The sequence below is a fragment of the Nomascus leucogenys genome, chromosome 9 (assembly GCF_006542625.1).
Source record: "Nomascus leucogenys isolate Asia chromosome 9, Asia_NLE_v1, whole genome shotgun sequence".
Classification (NCBI taxonomy): domain Eukaryota; kingdom Metazoa; phylum Chordata; class Mammalia; order Primates; family Hylobatidae; genus Nomascus; species Nomascus leucogenys.
Window position 1 is genome coordinate 65,473,262 of NC_044389.1, and position 25,443 is coordinate 65,498,704.

Genomic DNA, 25,443 nt, shown 5'->3' on the forward strand with positions numbered 1-25,443 from the left:
TCATGCTCCTTTGGGTGACATATAGGAGTAGATTCCCATTTATCATCTACAAGCACTCCCAGTGGCCTGAGTGAGAATCAGGGAACAATACCACTGGGAGTTCTACATTCCAAATAAAACTTGCTGGCTTCCTTTGGCTGTTGCCTAAGGCCAAAAGAATAGGACAGGCCTGGTCTCAGGGGCTGTTGTTAGCCCAGAGCCCAAATCCCAATGGGAGTCATACAATCATCATGACGCATCAAGCACTCTGGAAAGAACATTCTCTAAACAGCACTGAAGTATCTGGACAAGAACACCAATGAATTCATGATCATTTATTGTAAATCACTCACAGTTTACACGTTATCAATGGCAAAATAACACTGTAAACACCTACTGGATGAAGAGCTTCATTGTGACTATTTCCAATTGCCATCATATCTTTTTCTAAAATTTAAAATTTAACTTTTAAATCCTACATCTTTTCTGAAAATATCTATCTTCAAAGTGCTCCAATACTAACACTATAAGCCCTTCTTTTGCTCTAACATCTAACACAAAGGGCACGCTGTCCCATTAATTCCACATGCACTTTACAAAGCAACTTCACACACAAAATTTTTTAATCCAGAAGCTACATAATGATCACTTTATATTTTGCTACAAAATCAATGAAGGCTGCATGCAGGTGAAACATTAGTAGACACGGAATTCTAGATAACTGTTGGTCCCCATATCTGATGGCCTGATGTGGAAAGTTAATATGCTTATTTAGCAGAAGTAGCTAAAGTACATGCATCAGTGGCTGGGATCAATTAGAATATAAATTAGGTGTTTAAACATTTAAACGAGAGCTTAATTTGAGCTTAATTTGATGTCTGGCATGTCAGAGTTATACACCTTTAAGATAACAATGGCAAACAGAACAAAATCAAACATCTAAACAGGCATGATTTATAAGGTGGGCTGGGCATAGGGCTCAGGACACAAAACGAGCTGGGCAGTGAACAAATCTCTCTTGAAGCAAAGACAGTAGAGAATTAACAAGCTGTAAACAGCAAAAAAAATAAACGAGCCATTTCCTGTATTCTCATTTTTTTCAGTTTTTGATTCTCTTAAGCAAACAAAAAAAACCACACACACACAATAATTACAAAACAGAAACATTCTTTAGTTACCACATAGACCCCCCTTCTGCCTTCTACCCTGCCTCTCTGCTCCTTCAGATGGTTGTTTAAAAGCAATGCTGGGTTAATTGGTAGAAAAGAAAACAAATGCTCTCCTGAACCACACTGAAAGAATATTACTTTCCTTCATCCTGTCAGGGTTAGCATCATGTTCAAGCACATGACAATGTAGATTTGACATATTTTAGCTACAGCGATTAAGTCACATGTCCACACTCTAATGTTAAATCATAGTAATCTTGACTTAAAAAGTATTTTAGGCTGGGTGCAGTGGCTCCCAGCTACTCGGGAGACTGAGGCAGGAGAATGGCGTGAACCCGGGAGGCGGAGCTTGCAGTGAGCTGAGATCTCGCCACTGCACTCCAGTCTGGGGGACGGAGCGAGCCTCCGTCTCAAAAAAAAAAAAAAAAAAAAAAAAGTTTTTTTCATCAGGACGCAGTGGTTTACGCCTGTAATCCCAGCATTTTGGGAGGCCGAGGCGGGTGGATTGCCTGAGGTCAGGAATTCGAGACCAGTCTGGCCAACATGATGAAACCCCGTCTCTATTAAAAATACAAAAAAATTAGTTGGGCGTGGTGGCAGGCTCCTGTAATCTCAGCTACTCAGGAGGCTGAGGCAGGGGAATTGCTTGAACCAGGTAGGTGGAGGCTGCAGTGAGCCGAGATCGTGCCACTGCACTCCAGCCTGGGTGACAGAGTGAGACTCTGTCTCAAAAAAAAAAAAAAAAAAAGAAACAAAAGTTTTTTCATTGATAATTGTATTTCAACATTATTTTGAGATAAACAAAAAAATTCCCAAACCACACAGATTCGTTGCTTCCCCGCCCTCTGCCCCCTCCCACGATCCAATGTACAAGAGAACTGTTGTAACCAAAGCCATGAACCGAGGTTGCACCGGCAGACATGTGGGATAGCTGTTCCGGGTTCAAGCACTGCTGTCTCCAGTCCTGGCCTTCCGGGCCTCGATCATCGGCTTGGTTGCCCGTTTGCGGTCAGCGGCCAGCCCCAGCCAGCACATGAAATCAATGAACCAGGTGGTTGGGTTAAAATTTAAGCCAAATTCACTCGCAGAGTAGTCAAAGGGAAAGGTGTGATGGTAATTATGGAAGCCTTCACCTGCAAGACAAAGTGAGCATTGATATAATTCAATCACCACCTCTCTGCATAGATGTTTTGAATCACCTATTTTTTCAGGGTTTACCATATGCAGGACATGGTGTCAGGCTCTGTGAGGAGCAAAAAACTTGGTAACTGCCTCCAAAGGCACTGACTTAGCTGGCTAGACAAACAATATGAACAGAAAAAATAGCAATAAAGTTAGCGCATCGTCACAAGATTAACTTTCCTGTGTGAACTGTGGACATGATACCATGACCTCAGAGCGATCCTTCTTAAGGTAAATGCTAAATGGCTGATAACAGATCATCGTTTTGATGTACAACTGTTTTTAAAAAACAGTCTCTGTGGGCTGGAGTGATTAAAAAATCCTTTTTTGGAAGAGCTCGAGATAAGTAAGAATCATTCAAATAGGTAAGTAAATTAAGTATCTTTAAATATCTAGAATGTACTTATATATTATTCTACCCCTTCCAGTGGCCAGTGGGCAGCTTTTACTCTCTCATTTTTTTCATGTAGCTTTCCTTTATTATTATTATTATTTATTTATTATACTTTAAGTTCTAGGGTACATGTGCACAACGTGCAGGTTTGTTACATATGTATACATGTGCCATGTTGGTTTGCTGCACCCATTAACTCGTCATTTAGCATTAGGTATATCTCCTAATTCTATCCCTCCCCCTCCCCCCATCCCACAACAGGCCCCGGTGTGTGATGTTCCCTGCCCTGTGTCCAAGTGTTCTCATTGTTCGATTCCCACCTATGAGTGAGAACATGCGGTGTTTGGTTTTCTGTCCTCGTGATAGTTTGCTCAGAATGATGGTTTCCAGCTTCATCCATGTTGCCACAAAGGACATGAACTCATCCTTTTTTATGGCTGCGTAGTATTCCATGGCGTATATGTGCCACATTTTTTAATCCAGCCTATCATTGATGGACATTTGGGTTGGTTCCAAGTCTTCGCTATTGTGAATAGTGCCGCTATAAACATATGTGTGCATGTGTCTTTATAGCAGCATGATTTATAATCCTTTGGGTATATACCCAGTAATGGGATGGCTGGGCCAAATGGTATTTCTAGTTCTAGATCCTTGAGGAATCGCCACACTGTCTTCCACAATGGTTGAACAAGTTTACACTCCCGCCAACAGTGTAAAAGTGTTCCTATTTCTCCATATCCTCTCCAGCACCTGTTGTTTCCTGACTTTTTAATGATCGCCATTCTAACTGGTGTGAGATGGTATCTCATTGTGGTTTTGATTTGCATTTCTCTCTCACTTTTTTTAAAAGATGTACGCATGAGAGCTCTCATGGCTTCTCTGATTTGATTTTTTAAATTTCTTTTACTTATTTTTTAATTGACAAATAAAATTTGTATATATTGATCACGTACAACACCGGGTTTTGAGATACGTATAAATTTTGGAATAGTTAAATTGAGCTAAGTGACATGTGCATTACCTCACACACTTATGTTTTTGTGGTAAGAACACTTAAAATCTACTCTCTCCGTGATTTTCAAGAATACAATACATTGTTACTGACTGTAGTCACTATCGCCATGTTTTAAAATAGACCTCTTGAACTTGTTCCTCTAGTCAGACTGAAAATTTGTACCCTTTGACCAATATCTCTCACCAACCCCCCTGCCCCAGCCTCTGGTAACCACCATTCTACTCTACTTCTCGGAGTTCAACTTTTTTAGATTCCACATGGAAGTGAGGTCGTGCAGCATTTGTCTTTCTGTGCCTGGCTTACTTCACTTAGCATAATGTCCTCCAGGTTCATTTAAGTTGTGGCAAATGACAGGATTTTCTCTTTTTTAAGGCTGAATAGTATTCCATGATGCATATGTGATACATTTTCTCTATCCATTCATGTGTTGATGGACACTTAATTTGATTGTATATCTTGGCTACTGTGAATGATCCCGTTTAAACATGGGAGTGTAGATGTCTCTTCAACATCCTGATTTCATTTCCTTTGGACCTACACCCAGAAGTAGGATTGTGAGATCATATGGTAGCTCTATTTTTAATGTTTTTGAGCAACCTCCATACTGTTTTCCATAATGGCTATACTAATTTACATTCTCACTAACAGTATGCAAGGGTTCCCTTTTTTCACATCCTCACCAACACTTGTTATCTTTTATCCTTCTGATAATAGTCATTCACATAAGTGTGAGGTAATATCTCATTGTGGTTTTAATTTGCATTTCTCTAAAGATTAGTTCATTTGATTTTCATAAACAGCTTTATTGCGATAAAATTCACTTACTGTACAATTCACCCTCTTGAAGTATACAATTTAATGGCTTTTAATATATTCACAGAGTTAACGCATCCATCACCACAATTTTACAACATTTTCATTACTCTCCAAAAAGACCCACATGCCTTAGCCATCACCCCCAACTGCCTCCTACTCCCTCCCAGTCCTGTTTTCTATCTGTGTAGATTTGCCTATTTTGGACATTTCATATAAATAAAATCATACAATATGTAGTCCTTTGTGACTAGCTTCTTTCACATAAAAAATGTTTTCAAGGTTCATTCATTTTGTATCAAGTATCAGATCTTCATTCTTTTTATTGCCAAAAGGTATTTCATTATATGGATGTACAACATTGTATGTATCCATTCATCCGTTGATGGACATTTGAGTTGTTTCCACTTTTAGCTATTATGAATAATGTTGCTATGAACATTCATATACAAGTTTTTGTGTGGACATATGTTTTCATTTCTCTTTGGTATAAATGTAGGAGTGGAGTTGCTGGATCACATAGTAACTATTTTTAACTGTTTGCGAAACTGTCAGACTCTTTTCTTACTTAAGTGGCTACTAGTCATCACATAGTTCTCCCATTGACCACGTTGAAAGGATTTTGCTCTCTAACGAGTACCCCAAGATGGATCCATATGTGGTCTGCAATTTTCTTTTAAATTTATGCCATCCCTACCCTGCACACCACCTCCCCCCACCATCATTTTTAGTGTTTTTCCTGGATTAAAGAGCAGTATGGAAAAGTTTCTTCACCGTATTTTCAGAAATAGACATTATGATGTATTCCCCACTCTACTGCACAATTGGGTATGGCAAGAGCTTTCCAAGGACTTTTGGGAGGCAAACTGTCTGGGAGTCCAGTGTTGACCTGGATAGACTTATAACCATTGCCTAGCTCCTTAGCGCCCGTGTCATGGCCACACTGCTTGAGTTTCCTGGCCCATCCATCCCTACATGGTGATGGTCCGTCTTATCCCCATTTCTGTCTACTCACAGAATCAACACTGGCCACGGCTTCCCTCACTACCGTCCTTTCAGAAGATGCAGGGCAAGTGGAGGGGAAAGCCACAGGAAGCGTTGGGGCACTGCCCCTCCTGATTCCCAAGGCACTTTCTCCCTGCTTATGCAGTTATTCCCTGGCTAAATGTAGTGTTCACTCCACCTTCTATTGCTGCCATCAGTGCAAGTTGACAAGAACTTTGGGATCCCTGGGGTCTGAAAAACAGATGGCCCTAATGAAGTGATGCAGAATCTCATCACTGAGTGACACAGAGACCATTTCTACTTAACAGTAGGAACTTTCCTATGTTTGATCTCTGTGCCCAAGGCTCAGCTTACCAAGAAGTCTGAGTTGCTTCTATAAAGGTAGAGCTAATATTTCTTAATCACCTGTCATATGCCAGGCACAGTGCTAAGTGCTTTAACAGGTATTAACTCCTTTTAGCCTGAGGCCTCTGAAGTAACTGCTATGATTATCCCTGCTCTGATTAAAACGAGGACGTAAATGCACAGAAGGGACAAGTGAGTTGCCTAAGAACACATGACTAGCAATAAAAGCAACATCACGGGCCGGGTGCAGTGGCTCACACCTGTAATCCCAGCACTTTGGGAGGCCGAGGCGGGCAGATCACGAGATCAGGAGATCGAGACCATCCTGGCTAACACAGTGAAATCCCGTCTCTACTAAAAAATACAAAAAAATTAGCCAGGCGTGGTGGCGGGTGCCTGTAGTCCCAGCTACTCGTGAGGCTGAGGCAGGAGAATGGCGTGAACCTGGGAGGCGGAGCTTGCAGTGAGCTGAGATCACACCACTGCACTCCAGCCTGGGCAACAGAGCGAGACTCCGTCTCAAAAAAAAAAAAAAAAAAAAGCAACATCACAAAGGCTTGTTTCATACAAGCACTGGTAGGAACACTCTGTATCAACTCATTTAGCCCTCTAATGACCCAGAGGAGGTGATAGTATTACCCCCACTTTATAGATAGGGACACAAAAGGCAGAAGAATCAGTGACTTGCCCAGAGAGTAAGTGGAGGAACCAGGACTCAACCAAAGTCACTGACTCCAGAGGCCTCGCTCTTAACTGTTTTATGGTCCCGTGAAATGCCAAGTCTCATTCCTTCCCCTGTCTTTGTTTGAAGGCCTTTTTTCTTAAGCTCTGCCAAATGATTAGACAGCTGAGGCTAGAATGGTAAGGACAGTTTGAGAGAAGAGTCAACTGCTGCTTCTCCTTTAGAACATTTCCATGGTCATGATGAATAACTACTAGTTACTCATCACCTACTACGTGCCAGGCACTGTACTAAGCAGTTTACATATTCCTATGAAGTAAGCATTGCTACTCCCATTTCACAGATAGGAAAACTGTAAATCAGAGAGATCATATGACTTGTGCAAGAGTCAGGATCCTAAAGCCGAAGCTCCTCTGGCAGGCCAAGGAGGGTGGATCACTTGGGGTCAGGAGTTTGAGACCATCCTGGCCAACATGGTGAAACCCCGTCTCTACTAAAAAAAAAAAAAATACAAAAATTAGCCAGGGATAGTGATGGATGCCTGTAATCCCAGCTCCTCAGGAGGCTGATGCAGGAGAATTGCTTGAACCCAGGAAGCAGAGGCTGCGGTCAGCTGAGATCGTGCCACTGCACTCCAGACTGGCCAACGGAGTGAGACTCCATCTCAGGGAAAAAAAAAAAAAAAAAAAAAAAAAGCTCAAGTTCACTGAACTCCACTCCACTGCTTCTCTTTACTGATTCCACAAAAATACTGAGAGGCCAAGAAAACCTGGGCCACCATTCTCCCCATTGGCCCTCAACACCCCTACTCACCAATGGCACCCAGAGCGACGAGTGGGTTCTGCCGAGGGCTGATGTGCTTGTCATAGGGCCGGTTTCCATACATGTGGGCGGCGCTGTTGACCAGCCAGCTGATGTTGAGTGAGATGGTATAGCGGAGAATAGAGGCCAAGAAGTAGGAATTCCACAGACTCTCTCCCCAGATGTACCAGGGCACCAGCGTGGGGACCACAAAGCACATGAGCACCATGGAGATCTTATAGTACCTACAGGGCAAGACACCATATCACCATGAGGACCCGCTGATGGGAGAGGGGATGGGCTGAGCAAGTCACAGGAAAAGTCAGAAAAAAGCCCAAGGAGGGAACTGTGCCAGTCAGCTCCTTCAACGCTTTCTATATATGGAAGCCTGTTGTGTAGGGGTCACAGGACCCATATACCTGCAAGGGCTAGGCAGGTAACATAAATTTGAGAGCTGGGACAGGTAGAATGCTATAGAAAGTGGTAGGCCCTGTGGCATACCTCAGAAGAATTTCAGTATAATCAACTGTGCTGGCCAAACCCATGTATCTTAGAGCTACATTTATCCCACAGGCCACCAGTTCAAGATAGCACCTAGAGATTTCTTTCATCAATCAACCTGATATTCAGGTTTTCTCAAATAATTTTGAGAAATAGTTAATGCTTCTTAAATAATTTTAGGTACATAATTCTGTACTAACTCACCTTGGTAAAAAGGTAGACAATCTTCCACCCAAAAAAAAAGTTCCCTGTCCATCAGAGATTACATTCCAAACCAGCAAAGAAATAAACAATAAGTATAGAAACAGGCATGGCCACATAGAAAGTAATCATTAAGAAGCAAATCACCCATAGTTTGAGTTCTGGACCTATGTATCCAGCAAACATTTACTGAGTACCTGCTATGTGCCAGACCCTGAGTGTTACTGATACATGAGCTAAGTGCTGGTGATACAAAGACAAGTTAGGTGCAGCCCCTACCCCAGGCTTCAGCCAAGGGGAGCCACTGCTCACCGCCCTCTTGCCATGCAGGATTGCCTCTATGCAGGGGCAGGAAAAGGGCTGGAACGTCAAAGTAACTGAAGCTACCTGTTCATAGCGTGTTCCTCCTTGGCCTCCCGCAGCCTAATCAAGCTTCTGGAAGGCCTCTGTTAAGATGCATATGTATCAACTGGGAGTGCAGGCACAGTGTGAGGGCATGAAATTTGGTAGGTGGGAGACTCTGACTTGAGTCCATATCTGATTATGTATGTTGAACATGCCTCTTTTTTTTTCTTTCTTCTACTGTATGGTTCTTTTAAAAAATTTTTAAGTTCCAGGATACATGTGCAGGACGTGCAGGTTTGTTACATAGGGAAACGTGTGCCATGATGGTTTGCTGCACCTGTCAACCCATCGCCTATTTATCCTGATGCTTTCCCCTCCCTGCCCCACTGACAGGCCCCAATGTGTGTTGTTCCCCTTCCTGTGTCCACGTGTTCTCATTGTTCAGATCCCACTTATAACTAAGAACATGCGGGGTTTGGTTTTCTGTCCCTGTGTTAATTTGCTGAGGATAATGGCTTCTAGCTCCATCCATGTCCCTGCAAAGGACATGATCTTGTTCCCTTTTATGGCTGCATAGTATTCCATGGTGTTTAGGACATGCCTCTTTTTATTCTTTCACCCTTCTCCTATGCACAATTAGATGCCCCGCCCCCTGCCCTGCCCCGCCCCGAAAAAAAAAAGCAGACCATGAGGCAACAGCCCATGTCTGGGCAGTTTACTCTGGGATGTGAGATCCATTGACAGGCATGGATGGGAAAATGGGCTCAAGGAAATGGAGAATGGGGGAAGGCCATGACTGCATGCATTACTGGAGTGGCTACTGCTGGGGCAACTGAACTTGGATTTTGATGGGACACAATATACCTCTGGATTATCCTCTCAGGGAATAAAAGAAGGGATGATTTTTCCATTGGCTCCAATACCTCCTTGGCATCAGGGGGTGCCACATGGGATATTAGCTCCCCCACACTTCCAGGTCTGCTTGGGTCAGAACAGTCAAGTGGGCTCTGCAGGCATCTCAAGCAAGAAGTAAGAGAAGCCACACAGCCCAGTAAGGTGCTGTTACACCCGTGCCAGCAGGTGGCTGAACAAACAGCTGGAGTGAAAAGCTGGGCTGAGAATAAGAGTGTCTTGAGAAGTACCCAACACAGGTAGATCCTCACAGGGTTGTTGTGAGGATCAAATACTAATAGCTAAGGCACACTATGTGCTTACCATGTGCCAGGGCAGTTTTGAGACCTTTATATGTATTGACTCACTTAATTCTAACAAACATTCTCTGAAGAAGGGACTATTATCCCCATTTTACAGATAGGGAAATTGAGCAACAGAAAGTTTATGTAGCTGGCCCAAAGTCTCAAGACTCATAGGTGGTGGGACAGAAATTCAAATTCAGGCAGAGTCACTTCAGAGACCACCATGCTATTCTGCCTTGCAATTGAAAAAGCATACATCAATGTGCTTTGCAGACTGCTAGCTGTGCATGTGTCAGCTCCCATCATGGTAAATATTTTTATTGGACACCACATTAACCCATCAGCACCCATTTTCTAGTCACTGGGATACAGGATGGCTGCATTTTAGTGGATAGTGGGTGCCTAGGAAGTCAAATGAGTGGGCTGTGTTTGGAGGGGCAAAGACCAAAGACAACTAAGGGACTCAGGGCCTTAGAGGTGGCCTTCTAGAGTCATGGGCAGAAGGCTCTTAGGGAGTTCTCTCCAGATGATCTGTAAGGGAAGAAGGCAGCACTGGGCGGAGGGAGAAGGTCACCCACAATGAGTTTCAGTGGATCCGAAGGGGTGTTCTGGGCCAGATGATCTTAAGACCTGTATGAAATTGAAAGGTATTATCCTTGCATCATCTGGGCATTGGCCTCTGGGAGCCCCTGGGAGGGCAAATGCTTGGACGAGGCAGCTCTCTGTGGCCAAGGGCAATTTCCAGAAAGGACCACAGCCAAGACGGGGGAGCATCACCTGAAGAGGACGTCTGTGTGGAGCACACAGGCCCTGCACAGGCCAAGGACCTGGGAGCGGGTGGTGAGCCTGTGAGGAGGAAAGGGCTATGGAGGGAACATGGAAGAGGCACCCAGAGCCTTGGCTCTGCTACTTCTTGTCCACACCTCTGAGGAGGAAAGCAAACAACTGAACAATGGCAACAGAAGCCATCTTGCAACTCCAGCAGCTTCCTCTCCTTCCTCCTCTCTCTGGATTACAACCCAGGCCTTCCAAGGGAGCCTCTCCCAGTCCTGCTCTGAGCCACTGTCCCCACCCCCATCTTGCTTCTGAAAGAAGAGGGAGAGAAACATGTGTGGAGAGCTTGCTCTCTGCTGGGCCCTGGGCACTTCTCTCTCTGAATGTTTGCAGCAGCTTTGGGGTAGACACCCTCCAGTAATGAAGGCCCCAGGCGGAGGGAGGTGCCGTGGCCTCCCAGGGAGAGGCCGAGGCCCTGCTCTGGCTCCTGCTCTCTGACCCCAGTCCTGTGGAATCAGCCTTCTCTGGTCTGACCACAGCCTGCAGCACCCAGCTTCCACTCAGACCCTGCCCCTGCCTCCTCCCTCTCAACTGTTTAAAGAGCCTCCTGCCTGCCTTGGCTCTGGTTCTAGAAGCTCTACCCTGCCAAGTGGGTGGGTCCCTGTGGACGGACAGCACTAGTGATGTGGTTTCCCAAGGGTAAGGACGAAAAGGCCCGGGCTTCCCTAACTAGAACCACCATGGTCCAGGCACATTTCCTCTTCCTCAGAAAAGACATTCTTAAAAAAAAAAAAAAAATCACTGTCCTCATTCCAATGACGCTGCAGAGATCTACTTCTGGGGTTATTCTCTGATTGTCTTCCCTGTAATCGGCTAGGATTCCTCTTTGTATGTTCAGTAGAATGGATGGAAGAAAGAATTTTTAGGGGGCACAGTAAGTCTGGGTAGGATAGCCAGTGAGATGGGTCTTGATGCTGAAAACAATCCTCCCTGACCATCTCAAGCCGACTTAGCAAATCTTTCCCGAGTAGGGAGTATCCCTTCCTCCTGTGCACTTTTAGCCTCGAGCAGCTGGTCTCCTTTTAATAACAGTCACTGCCTTTGTGCTTCAGAAGACGCACTGAGATGGCTCCCCAGCTTCCTCATCTAATAACACTCAAACATGAATGGTCTCGCCAACGGGCCACAGAGCAACTCCACGACGCCCTCTTGCACCTACTCCTTCCTCATTTTAGAGATTTCCCTTCTTCATCTGGTGATAGGGAGGAGGGCTGGAGAGGAGTCACTGATGCTGCCCTGTCTTTTTGCTAAGTGGTTTTTTTGTTGTTGTTGAAAAGCATCACAGAATATTCAACTACACGACGCCTTCTAGCTGTGTGACCTTGAATGAATTATTTAATCGCACTGAGCCTCGGGTTTCTCTTCTGTAAAATGCTGTGTTAATAAATGTATTGGGTGCTTACTACATGCCAGGTACTGCCCTAGAACTGAGATAGAAGGTGAACAAGGCCGGGTGTGGTGGCTCATGCCTATAATTCCAGCTACTAGGGAGGCTGAGGCAGGAGAATTGCTTGAACATGGAAGGCAGAGGTTTCAGTGAGCCAAGATCACGCCATTGCACTCCGGCCTAAGCGAAGAAGCAAAACTCCATCTCAAAAAAAAAAAGAAGGTGAATAAAACAGATAACCCCCGGCTTTGTGGAGCAGGGGTATACTGGCAGAGATCAATATATCTGGTATATTCTGGCAGGGAAGACAACGAACAATATAAATAAGCAAATTGTAGAGCACATTAGTGGTAAATACCAGGAAGAAAAAAATAAAGCAGAGAAGGAGAATATGATACGTTAAGGGCAGGCACTGAAATTTTAAATAGGGTGTCTATGGGAGGGCTTGCTGACACTATGGTTTTTGACTAAAGACCTGAGGAAGTGAGAAGTTAGCCATTTGGCTAACTGGGGGCAGGGGTACCCACAAATAGCAAGGCCCTGAAGCCATGCAGACTGGGGCTGCATGAGACTTGGGGCTGGAGCAGATGAATAAGAGGGAGGGTTGTAGGAGATAAAGTAGGAATAATGGGGGATCAAGTTTGGAGGGCCTCATAGGAGGCTGTCACATGATCCAGGTTAAAGAATATGGTGGCCTGAACCTGGATAGTCATGGAGGTGGTGAGAAATGGTCAGAATCTGGGTATATTTCTAAAGTAGAGTGGCAGGACTTGTTAACAGACTCCATGTTGGAGAGAGAGAGTGGAGTCCAGGATGACACCAAGGATGAAGATGCCCTAAGCCGATGTAGGGGAGAATGGAGGAGGAGTGGCATATGAAGAGCTCTGTCTTGGACACGGTAAGCGGGAGATGCCCAGTATACATCCAAATGGGGCTGCCAGGTAAGGGACTTCAACATATAGGTCTGGAGTCGAGATGTGCCCTGGAGAGAGGTGGGGACAGCAGTAGAAGTTTGCAACTCATCAGCCTATTTCTGATGTCGCTCACGTATTTTTTTTTATGAGTTCCATAATGGCCCTATGACGTAGTTTTTATAACCTCTTTTGCAGGACCTGTGCAGAGGTCCAGAGATGTCTTGGGCCTTCCCCACAGCCACACCGGTTGTATACAGCATGGGCAGGTTTCAAACTCAATTCTTAAACCCTGAATGTCTGCTGCCTCTAGTATAACCTGCTGCTCACTCAGCCAACCAAGAACATGGCATAGAGAGAGGGAAACTTACCCAGAGATAAACGCGGCTGGAGTGTTGAACATAGACCTTGCCCCATAAGTTGCACATATTTGAGTAAAAATATTGTCCCCTCAAGGTTAGACGTGGATACCGTGTACACTCTAGATAGACTGAGCTTCTTCCTCTTCTTAAACTGAACCACATGCTGTCCTGTGTCTATGACCAGAGGAGCCCATTGTCCAGGCCTCGTCCCCACTGGGTTGACTAATGTCTCCACTGAGACTGTTCCCCAGCCCGGGCTGACTTGCCTCTTCCAAGTATCAGTCTGAACATCACTTCCTCTCAGGGGTTTTCCTCAGTCCCCCAGGCGAGGTGCACTGCACAGCATTCCTGTAGCATGTTGTCCTTCTCATCTCTCAGTATTCACATGTGCTGGCTTAATGGGCAGCCTAACCTGCTAGATCAGGGCTCGCAGCTCTGACTGCACATTAGAATAAATTGGGGAACATTTAAAAGTGACTGATGCTGAGCACCCACCGCAGACCAAGCGAATCAGAATCTCTGGTCTGGGCATTTTTATTTTTAAAGCCACCCTGTTGCAAACATTGATGGTAGCTTCCCTTTATTCTTCCTTGTCCCATCCTTTCTTTCTTGCTGGAATGTCTGGATTTTGTTCAGGTATCTAACTGTCCTCCTTGCAGCCATGTCCTTTAGGAGAATGTAGACCCTACCCAGAGCCCCTGTCCTGATTGGTTTAAGGCAATTTTGGTAATCTCCTTCACTTTGCAAATAATTAATTTAGGAGTGGGCATGTGACACAATAGAGGCCAATAAGACTCGAGGGAAAGAATGGTTGTACCTTTAAAAAAGGGAAGTAAATGTTAGCAAGGATGTAGAAATACTGGACTCCTCATGCACTGATGGAGGAATGTGAAGTGGTGCAGCCACGGCAGGAAATGGTTCGATGGTTTCTCCAAAGGTTAAATATCAAGTTATCATATGACCCAGCATTTTCACTCCAAGGTATATATCCAAAAGAATAAAAAGCAGGGACATGAACAGATATCTGTATGCCCATGTTGGTAGCAACATTATTCAGTGGATGAGTAGACAAACAATGCTGTACATATATACAATAGAATGCTAGTCAGCCATGAAGAGGAATGAGATTTTCATATATGCTGCAACATGGATGGGCCTTGAAAACACTAAGATTAGTAAAATAAACCAGACAAAAAGGACAAATACTGTATGCTTATACTGGAGGCACCTACAATAGGAAAATTCATAGAGACAGAAAAGAGAATAGAAATTACCAGGAGTGGGGGGTGAAGACAAAGTTATTACTTCATGAGAACAGAGTTTTTATTGGGAATGATGACAAAGTTTTGTGTATAGTGGTGATGGTTATACAGTATCATTAGTGTACTTAATGCCACAGAATTGCACTCTTATGAAAGGTTAAAATGATGAATATTATGTTTTGTATATTTCACCACAATAAAGAAAGAAGAGAAATACAAGGAAATATCTTCCTCAACAATACAAGGAGCACAGGGGCAGAAATCATTTCTCTTTCCTGCAGCGACACCCAGTCCAGCAACAGCCATCTGTGACTACAAAAGGAAGAAGCCTGAGAAGCAAACTTGCCTTTGCAGGCTGACAGAGCAGACGGACGGAGAGCTCCCTGGATAAGCTGTTGAGCCACTGAACTAACCAATCCTGGAGGTGCTTTACCCCTGATGTCTTACTTTGAGATGCAAGGATGTTCTATTGTTGAAACCAGTTGAGTCAAGATTTTCCGTAGAGTAGCCAAAAGCATCTTAGCACACTGTAGTGAACATTGTGATGTGCCACCCAGGTCCCCACTTAGGATTAAAGGACTTACTCTCCCAGTAGCTGGCAGTGCTGCCTCTGATGGAGAGCTGCCCTGCCTGAGGTCATGCCTCTCCCCTAATGACTGCACATCGGTGACTGACCAGAGAAGCCCATTGTCCAGGCCTGGTCCCCACTGGGCTGACTAATGTCTCCACTGAGACTGTTCAAAGCCCAACTTTTTCCCTTTACCCATCTTGCTTCTGCCCCTTCTTCCACAGGTATTGATCCCAAGGACCTGCTCCAGTAAACTTTCTACAATGTAATATCTATCTCAGAGCCAGCTTCCAGGGTAACCAGACCTATGGCAGAATTCAGCAGAAAGGCAGACTCTCCAAGGTCTCACAGAGAGAATCCCACATGGCAAGCACTCCTAAATATTTGTGGAATAACTAACTGAATGATATTTTGGTTAATAAATGATGAGTCTTGGTTTCCCAGGAAAATAAAAACACTGCAGTGATTTCAGTAAGGCAAGGAGTATGACACAATCCCAAGGTTTCCCAAAAACCACAAACACGCAATAACTGTGCAGACTGCTTTTGGGTTCTTCATAAGATGCTTACCTCTTGGATTGGTGCCCCGGTAGGACTGTGTACATAAAGCCAAGAATTTAATTAAAGACATTCTTGCTCATCAGGACCCAACCCCTGGTAGCAACAGATTTCACTGTGAGGGTTTCTACCCCCAGTTTAAATGAACAATTTCTGAGCATGAGCTTTTAGGTCATTCCCTGAGCTTCCAATCACGGTAAAATGTTGACAATATTTAAGATTAACAGCCACTCTAACAGGTTCAGTCTCGGTTTGGAATGTGAGTGACTTCCTCTCTGCCTATCTATGAACACTCAGACCCTGGGATAGGAGAAGGTGCCTAAACTCATCAAGACAGCAAAAGAGTGGCCAGGCGCCGGTGGCTCACACTTGTAATTCCAGCACTTTGGGAGGCCAAGGCGGAAGGATCACTTGAGGTCAGGAGTTCAAGAGCAGCCTGGCCAACATGGTGAAACCCCATCTCTACTAAAAATACAAATATTAGCTTGGCGTGGAGGTGAATACCTGTAGTCCCAGGTACTAGAGAGGTTGAGGCAGTAGGATTGCTTGAACCTGGGAGGTGGAGATTGCAGTGAGCCGAGATTGTGCCACTGCACGCCAGCCTGGGTGACAGAGTGAGACCCTGTCTCAAAAAAAAAGGGCAAAAGAAAGAAGAAGAACTAGAGGGAAGGGGTGGGATCAACCCAAGAACGACCCAAGAAACAGAGTGGCTCTCCTCCACAGATCTGAGAACACAGACCCAAATATTTGTCAAAAACACAAAGGCAAAGGCAGTCAAACTCACTTTACAGGTATTTCTAGAGCAGCATTCTATAGCTTGAAGGTGACAACTGATAAGGACAGGTCCACAACAGATGCTGAAAGCCTTTCCACTGCCCATCCCTCTCAAATTCTCATCGCACCAATACCACAATTGGGAAGACATTCCTCAGCATTTAATTCTGGACAAGGAGTCCATTTTTACACAATCAAATGCCATTGCACACAACAGCGCCCCAATGCAAGTAAGCCTTGGTCACAGAACACAAATCCATATATGGGTACTAACCTTTCAATTACTTCAGCTCCAATAAACTGGATCAATAAAGAGAACTGAAACACTAAGAATAGTCTTGAAACAAAAAATGTGTTTTGTGGAGAAGAAAGGATTTGGGATTTCTTTTTATTTCCCCAAATCTGGGTGCGATAAGCATCTTCAAACTCTCATTTTTCTTTGGATGAAAAAGCAATCACTGTTCTCTGTCTGCAAGCGTTTTCCTACTGCTTTGCTAACCCTAAACACAGCAGTCCAGGGCTGGTGGTGTGTGAGATCTTGAGAGTGAAATCTATTAGAGCATGAAGTGGGGGAAATGACCTGCCGACTTCCAAGGGGGCCAGCCTGAGGAAATGTGAAAAGAAGCAAACACCACAATGGGTGAGAAAGAAATTACAGCCCCACAAATGCACTGTAATGATGAGCGATGAGCTGTCCCTGGCATCTTGACTAAACATGTTTGGTTTTTTATTTCACTTAAAGCCTGGCCAGAAATTCATTTTACCTACAATTTTTGCATCTTGCAGGGGACAAGGAAAAATCACGCGGATGCTTAGTAAACACTTACTTAGAGGACAAATGATATGCCCTGACAGTTTGCAAATGCTCTCCCCCTTCCTTTGTGTCCTCTGGCATTGCCCACAGGGAGGTGAAGTATGTGATGCACTTGGATGCACATCTGAAAATGGAGGCCCATTTTGAGGGTAGCTCTGCGGAGTGTCGCCGAAAATCTTCCAAACTTGTTGAATTGTTTAAGATGAAAATGGGTTTTGTCTCTCCTGTGTGCAGTGTCTTTAAGTGGAAGCACTTAGGATTGCTGTGTTTGAAGTATTCTCTGAAAGTTGTAATTGAACTACTCTAGAGCTGGCTTTGACCCTGAATTAATCTTGACATCTCCTCCCCTGTGCTACTCCATGATAAGCATTCTGTAGAAGCAAACCTTTCACTTGGATCATCCAGATGCATGGCCTGCATCTTCTGGATGCATCTCCTCCCCTGTGGAGGAAGCAGAGGGCAGACCACTGCTTCACAAAAGCATCTTCTTCAGAACCTTGAAATGCAGCAAAGAAAAGATATTTTTCTCTGGCTTTGGCTTTTTTCCCCCTTTTGGGACGGAGTCTCACTCTGTCACCCAGGCTGGAGTGCAGTGGTGTGATCTCAGCTCACTGCAGCCTCCGCTTCCTGGGTTCAAGTGATTCTCCTGCCTCAGCCTCCCCATTAGCTGGGATTACAGGCATGCACCACCATGCCCAATTATTTTTTTTTTGTATTTTTAGTAGAGACAGAGTTTCACCATGTTGGCCAGGCTGGTCTCGAACTCCTGGCCTCAAGTGATTCACCCATCTTGGCTTCCCAAAGTGCTAAGATTACAGGCGTGAGCCACCACACCCAGCCATCTCTACTTTTTTTGGTAGCAAAATGTTTAAAGGAATGACAGTGACACTAGATAGTAGTGCATGTACACATGTGCATATGTGCCTGTGTGTTCATGTATGTGTGCAAGTGTGCTGCTCCCCTGATTGTTTTAGCCTACATATATGTAGATCTTGTGCTGAAAGGACAACAGACAGAGTACAATCCTCCACCCCATTCAAGGGAGCGAGTTTAACTCCAAAACTCTAACAACTCTATCAATAATAAGCTACACACCAGCAGCCAGTCAGCCTCCATTTGGGAAAAGAGCCAATGGAGTTATTTTAGCCACCTTCATGGTCAATATCAGCTGAGGTAGCTGAATGGATTAGGTGGGCTGATCATTTTTCTAGTTGAGGGTAAAAATGAGCAGGCTGATATAACACAGCTTCTTCATTTCCCCTGTAAAAGATATGACCCTTGTGCACAAAAATGTGCTCTAAATGTTACATGGGTCCCTTCCTGTATTCAAGCTGCATTGTCCTCCTCAAGCTCTCTAGTCTTCAGAAATCAGCTCAAGATTGATTTGCTCCAGACAGCCTACCCTGATAGATCTCCTCTCAACTATAATTATTGCATTATTTGATGTCCCTTCAGTATAACCGTGCTGTAAAAACTCAGGAAGATAATCATTTTAGGTAGCTGAGTTTTCTTCCTAGTTGAAGATATACATGTTCGATTACCTGGACTTTAAAAAAAATTGTTTATTTTGGGAATGATAGTAAGAGTAGTAGAAAATAAATATAGAAATTGTATATGGAAATCATTACTCATTTTTTTTTGCCTTCTTAATCAGAGTTTATGAAACAAACTTGACCTTCCTTGATAGTGAGGAATGTCTTAACCTGGGTTCCCCAGACGGCAGGACTCGAGGCAAAAGCTTATGTGCTATTATTTTATAGACAAAGCTCAAGTCCAGGGAAAGAGAGTGTGGGAGGCAGGGGAGGTGAGGCAGCTAACAGGAGAGTGTGTTACTGCACTGGCCACTATTTGCTATCTCAGTCGGGCTGGACCATCTTCCAAGAGGCCATCTGAGCCACTGAAGCTCAGGACATTCCCTCTGGGAGATGTCTGGGGGAAGAATGTCTCACCAGCTCCCACCTTCATCCCAGCCCCTCTACCACATGCAGACTTCTGGATTGCAAACCTGGAGGCTGAGAGGTGTCTCAGGCTCCAGCGGCAACAGAGAAGTCCCAAGGCAGGAGGCCCACATGCGCAGGTGTGAAGAGGGTGTGTTGGGATGAACCTACCAAAGCCAGTTGGAGTGCACAGAGAGCTGCTCAGAGCAAATGGCCAAATGCCCTAGGACACAGGAAGTCCAGAGAGAGTGTGCAGTGGTGCCTAAGAGGTATCTCACGGCATGAGCATGATCTTGAGAAACAACAGTGGATGCTCTGTGTTTTTCCAGCAGGGTTTATTGAGGTATGAGTCTCGGTCTTGTCTGAGTCATTATATATGAGTCAGTTACTGTAAGAACTGGGTTCTTATATTTACTTATTAAATTTTGCTGGCCTATCCCTTAATTTCAGGTCTACCCTGAGCAGCTGTCATTTCTGTTTGTCGGAATGACAAACTGCCACCAGCAGTTGCTTCTTTGTTCCTTCTAACTTGTTTCTATTTATCTGCGAAGGGTTTGAAAACCAGACAACTAAGACTATTCAACTCGTGTGCAAATCAAGAACACATGGGCTCTGGGTGAGACCTGAAGGAGTTGGTCATGCCGAGACTAAGAATGCAAAATTATGAGGATCGTGACATTGATTCGAAGATCTCTTTCTATGGAGGTACAGGGTGGAACATGTGCTTTGGAGTTTCGAGGATTTCATGCAATAATGTATATCATTCTGGCATATAGTGTCTAATAATGGTTCTCTCTGTTTATTTACAAGTCCTTGGTTTATTCCAGTTAAATGAAATTAATAGATACCTGAGTAGGGAGACACTACTATATTTAGTTTTCACTCGACTATGTGTATTTGAACTTAATGACATTGTTATACTGCTTGTGATTTACTTGAAGATTCTCCAGCATAAATAGGATGAGAGGGGTGTGTGTGTGTGTGTGTGTGTGTGTGTGTGTGTGTGATTCTTCACCTTAGGGGCAGTTCATTAAACTATGAAGTACTGTAATAAAAAATCCGTATTTCAGGTATGCTTAGTGAGCACCTGATGAGCTAATCAGTTCACATACCAGAGGTCTGTTACAAGGCTTCAACTATTTTTATCTCTAATCACCCCTAAAGAATTTGTAATTAGAATAAGGGAAATGAATTTTCACTGGTAAAATAAAGGTGTTCAACATATTTGGATTGGCTAAAAATACTGTATGGGTACCTCCCAGCAGCAAACATTTTTCAGAGGGGCATTACCTAGGGCCTTGCTCCATCCTGTGCTCCACCACTGACAGGATTCTGTGGCTGGATTCTAAATAGAAGGTGAGTGTGTGTGCGCTTAGGAGGCTACCGTTATCATGTCTTCCATGCAAGGGGCTGTCAGGGTGTCTAAAGGGCAGAGGTAGGTCTTCATCAAGTCTCACACTGCTACTTGTGGTAGAATTTGGTCTGACAACATGGGATTCTGGTGTAGGGAACACCCATGCCTTCCTCCTCTCACACTGGAGTTGGCCAAGGTTATTGACAGCAGACGTGGCCAAATGGGTCTCCTGTTGAAACATCCACATCTTTGTAGGTAGTTCTCTCCCTCTATCTTTGAGGGTCACCGGGCCTTTGAAGGCAGCATGAATACTGGAGATTACTGTTCGTCTGGCGTGATCGTGCATGAATGGGTAGTGTGCTCACAGAGCTTCCCTACCTCATCCCGGGAGATAGAACTCCAGCCTGGTGAAACACACTTTGAGGGGATGAAACTCCATGACTGGTGATGTCCATGTGCTGCTTCCTTCAGCATCATGTACACTTCATCCCTGCTAAAGCTGTAGGTCTCAGCTGTTGGTCGTCTAGTGCTCTCTATAAACTAGGTAGTAGACATACTCCTTAGTTCTCAATTATTTTTTGACGGGAGTGGGAGGGGTTGTTAGGTAGTTCATCAGGCTCAGTAAATAGAAAGATGAATAGGACATAGTCCTCATGAAGCTTATAGTCTAATGAGAGAGCTCTATGAGCAGATTATTTTAATACAAAATGATAAGCATAACGGTGAGTTATGCCCATGATATCACAGACCTGCTAAGGAGGGCACTTCATTCACCCCAGGAAAATGGATCCAAAGCTCTTTGGTCTCAGGACCCTTTTACATTAAAAAAAAATATTATTGAGGCCACGCACAGTGGCTCATGCCTGTAATCCCAGCACTTTGGGAGGCCAAAGGCCAGTGGATTACCTGAGCCCAGGAGTTCAAGATCAGCTTGGGCAACATGGCAAAACCACGTCTCTGCAAAAAATACAAAAATTAGCCAGGCATTGTGGTACACACCTGTGGTCCCAGCTATTCTGGAGGCTGAGGTAGGAGATCACCCGAGCCTGGGGAGTTTGAGGCTACAGTGAGCCATGAGTGTGCCACTGCACTCCAGCCTGGGTGACAGAGTGAGAACTTGTGTCAAAAAAAAAAAAATTATTGAGAATGCCAAAGACCTTTTGTTCATGGGGGTTAGAGCTACTGCTATTTATGGTATGGGAAATTAAAACTGGGAAATGTTTTATTAATTCATTAAATATCAAATGTTAATATGTTAATTATATAAAATTATATATAAGATTACATATACAATTTGTGTATTCGTTAATAATATAAAATTAATATTAAATATATCAATTCATTAAAATAATAAACCTATTACATGGTAAATAAATTACATATTTTTAGGAAAAATAACTATTTTTCAATGCAACAAAAAGATTTAGTGTGAAGAATGACACTGTGTGGTATCTTTGCAGATCTTCTGGATGTCTGGCTTTATGAAAGGCAGCTGGATTCACCTATCTGTTGCTGCAGGAAGTCTGTTGCAATATGTTGTTTTGGTTGAAGTCTATGAAGGAAGTCTGTCTCACACAGATGTGTAGTTGGACAAGAGGACCTTACAGACCCTCTGAAAGAGTCTTGGGGACCCAATGACCAAGAGTCTTTGGACTATATTTTGAGAACTACTGACCTTAGCTTCTTAGAGGTGAGTTTTGAAGAATGAATAAAAGTTGGCTAGGTATAAAAAAGAAAGAAATAATGGCATCCACAGCAACCTGGATGGATGCCAATAGTAATAGACTATTACTCTAAGTGAAGTACCCCAGGAATAGAAAAACAAACATCGTATGTTCTCACTCATATGTGGATGCTAAGCTATGAGGACACGAAGGCATAAGAGTGATACACTGGACTTTGGGGACTTGGGGGAAAGGGTGGTGGGTGGTGAGGGATAAAAGATTACACATTAAGTACAGTGTACACTGCTTGGGCGATGGGTGCACCAAAATCTCAGAAATCACCACTAAAGAACTTATTCATGTCACCAAACACCACCTGTTCCCCAAAAACTGATTGAAATAAAAAATTAAAAAATTAGCCAGATGTGGTGGCTCACACCTGTAATCCCAGCACTTTGGGAGGCTGAGGCGGGCAGATCACCTGAGGTCAGGAGTTTGAGACCAGCCTGGCCAACATGGCGAAACCCCATCTCTACAAAAAATACAAAATTAGCCAGGCGTGGTGGCACAAGCCTGTAGTCCTAGCTACTTGGGAGGCTGAGGTAGGAGAATCGCTTGAACCCAGGAGGCGGAGGTTGCAGTGAGCTGAGATCGTGCCATTGCACTTCAGCCTGGGTGACAAGAGCGAAAACAAAACAAAACATAATTAAAATGTAAGAAAAAATTGGCTAGGTGAAAAACATAATAAGAACATTCTAAGTCAGTGCTTCTCAAAACCATTACTGTGCATTTGAATCACCTGGGGTCTGGAGTGGGGCATGAGATCCTGCCTTTCTAACAAGCTCCTGGGTAACATTGATGCTGCTGGTCCTGGAACTACACTTCAAGGAGTGAGGATCTAAGCCAAAGAAACATGAGCAAAAGCACAGTGTCATGAAATAGCCTGAAGTGTGAGGGGAATGGCATTAGTAGGAAGTGAGGTACAAAACAGAAGTACCAAGAGATAGGGTAACCGTGGCCATGGCATTGAAATAACAGTTGCAATTTTTCCCAAGAGGAAGTTGTTAAAAGGTTTTATGCAGGAGACGGCTCTGACTCATAATTAAGCAAGCACAGTTTCTTATTCTGAATAACTCAGAAATGTAAGTTATTCAGAATAAGAAATAAAAATAAGAAGTAAAATATAAAACATACCAGCAAAGTAAACAGGCAATAGGGTGAAGTGGAGGAAGAAGAAAGACATTATTCCCCATAAATACTATGACAGTGTAACTCAGTAGAAAGAGCATGCACTTCGGACCAAGACAGAGTTGGGTTCAGATTCCAATTCTACCATTTACAAAATATTACTGAGTCAACTTCTCAGAGCCTCAGATTCTACCATGCATAGAGATAAAGAAGAGGAATTTCATATGCACATTAAAGTGTCTGGTGCACAGTAGGTCCTCAATACACTAAAATCAACATGATAAAGAATGTTGTAGAAATTGTAAAAAATGACAACTAGAAGCTGTTACTATTATTCTAAGGCTAGATGTAGACTTATACTGGGCTTATTAGAATTTTAAATTTTCAAGAGTAAAAAGATTCTGAAAGCGTACCTGAGGGGGATCACTTCAAAGTGAATGTTTTGCCTATGTATACACAAGGCATTAGATGCTGGTGACAATTAGAAGAGAAAGACTTCAGTCAGGTGTCGTGGCTCACACCTGTAGTCCCAACACTTTTGAGGTGGGCAGATCCCTTGAGCTCAGGTGTTCAAGACCAGCCTGGGCACATGGCAAAACCCTGTCTCTACTAAAAATACAAAAATTAGCTGGGTGTGGTGGTACGCGCCTGTAGTCCTGGCTACTTGGGGGGACTGAGACAGGAGGATCGCTTGAGCCTGGGAGGTGGAGGCTCCAGTGAGCTCTGTTCATGCCACTGCACTCCAGCCTTGGCAACAAAGTGAAACCCTCTTTCAAAAAAAAAAAAAAAAGGAGAGAGAGAGAGAAAGACCTCAGACCCCTCAAGTTAATCATCCCTTCTTCTAATACAACTTGTACCCAAACTTTCAATATGAAGTTTGAATGGTTTAAATCTTGGTCCCCCACACCCTCTTCTCTTTTCCTTGTAGTTGGTGCAGTTAATAAACAGCAAAGACACAAAGGGCACAAAGAAAAAGAAATGCATTATCATATTAAATAGAGCTACCACAGTTGTAGAATCTCTCTCTGCCCGAGCTCCCACATTAGAAGGTGTTTCCTAATCTCTATTCCTCTTTTTCTCTGGAAGCACTTGACCTTCAGGATCCAGAAATACCCTCACCACCACCTGGGATTCTAAGACTCTTAACATCACAATTTTCCCCTAAAACGTTGGTTATTACAGTCACATATGACTTGTATTTCTCTCAGTCCTTTATAGCAAATATTGGCTGTCTGATTGTAAGAAAAAGTTTTCATTATCACAAAAATCTGTGTTCTTAGTGGGGCAGAACTAGCTGGGCAGAATTTGAAAGTCGATGATAGACAGATAGATAGATAGATAGATAGATAGATAGATAGATAGATAGACAGATAGATAGACAGACAGATACGCTTTCAAATTATGCCCAAATAAGAACCATACATGTATATAGTTTCTCCAAATCTCTTGACAGTTAGGACATCTGAGTAATTGCTTTTCTCTTCTTTAAAATGGAAGACTGATAAGAGTAGGTTTATAAAAGAAAGTCAAATGGCAGAAGAGTCTGCACACTTCAGTTGAGTCAATGAGTATTTTTTTTTTTTAATCAAACGGAGTCCTGCTCTGTCACCCAGGCTGGAGTGCAATGGCACAATCTGGGCTCACTGCAGCTTCTGTCTCCCAGGTTCAAGCAATTCTCCTGCCTCAGCCTCCCAAGTAGCTGGGATTACAGGTGTCTGCCACCACCCTGGCCAATTATTGTATTTTTAGTAGAGACAGGGTTTCACTATGTTGGTCAGGCTGGTCTTGAACTCCTGACCTCAGGTGATCCACCCACCTTGGCCTCCCAAAGTGAATGAGCATGAACAAATCACATCATCTCAGCACTAGGATCTTTTTATCTGTGTGACAGATTTATTATTGTTTTATAGGAAAACAGGCAGTGTGAAGAGAAGTAAGTGACTTGGACAGGGAGCCTGTCCAAAGCCAATTTCTGATAAGAATTTTCTTCAGCTGGTAAGGTTGACAATGATTTCTTTGGTCTCTATTTCACTGGGAATTCATCCCTTTTACTCTTTGTAATTTTCATATTTTAGACTAAGAATTTGACTTTTAGACTACTCTTTGCAGTTAGCTATCTTTCCCCAGGAAGGGAGCTAGCCTATGCCTTGCTTTAAAAAAAAAAAAAAAATTTTTTTTTGAAGCCGTGAAAGCAGAGATACCA

The 25,443-nt window shown here is 43.7% G+C and overlaps 1 protein-coding gene across 1 annotated transcript in view; it reads right to left on the bottom strand.

Moving 5' to 3' along the window:
• Positions 1-299: 299 nt before the first annotated feature.
• Positions 300-25,443, bottom strand: part of SCD5 (stearoyl-CoA desaturase 5) — a 163,304-nt gene continuing 138,160 nt past the window's right edge. The window contains exons 4-5 of the mRNA XM_030819070.1: positions 7,398-7,630; positions 300-2,281 (exon numbers count right to left, since the gene is read on the bottom strand). Of these exons, the coding sequence (XP_030674930.1) occupies positions 2,091-2,281; positions 7,398-7,630 (424 nt within the window). The 3' untranslated portion in view covers positions 300-2,090. The remainder of the gene's footprint in view (positions 2,282-7,397; positions 7,631-25,443) is intronic.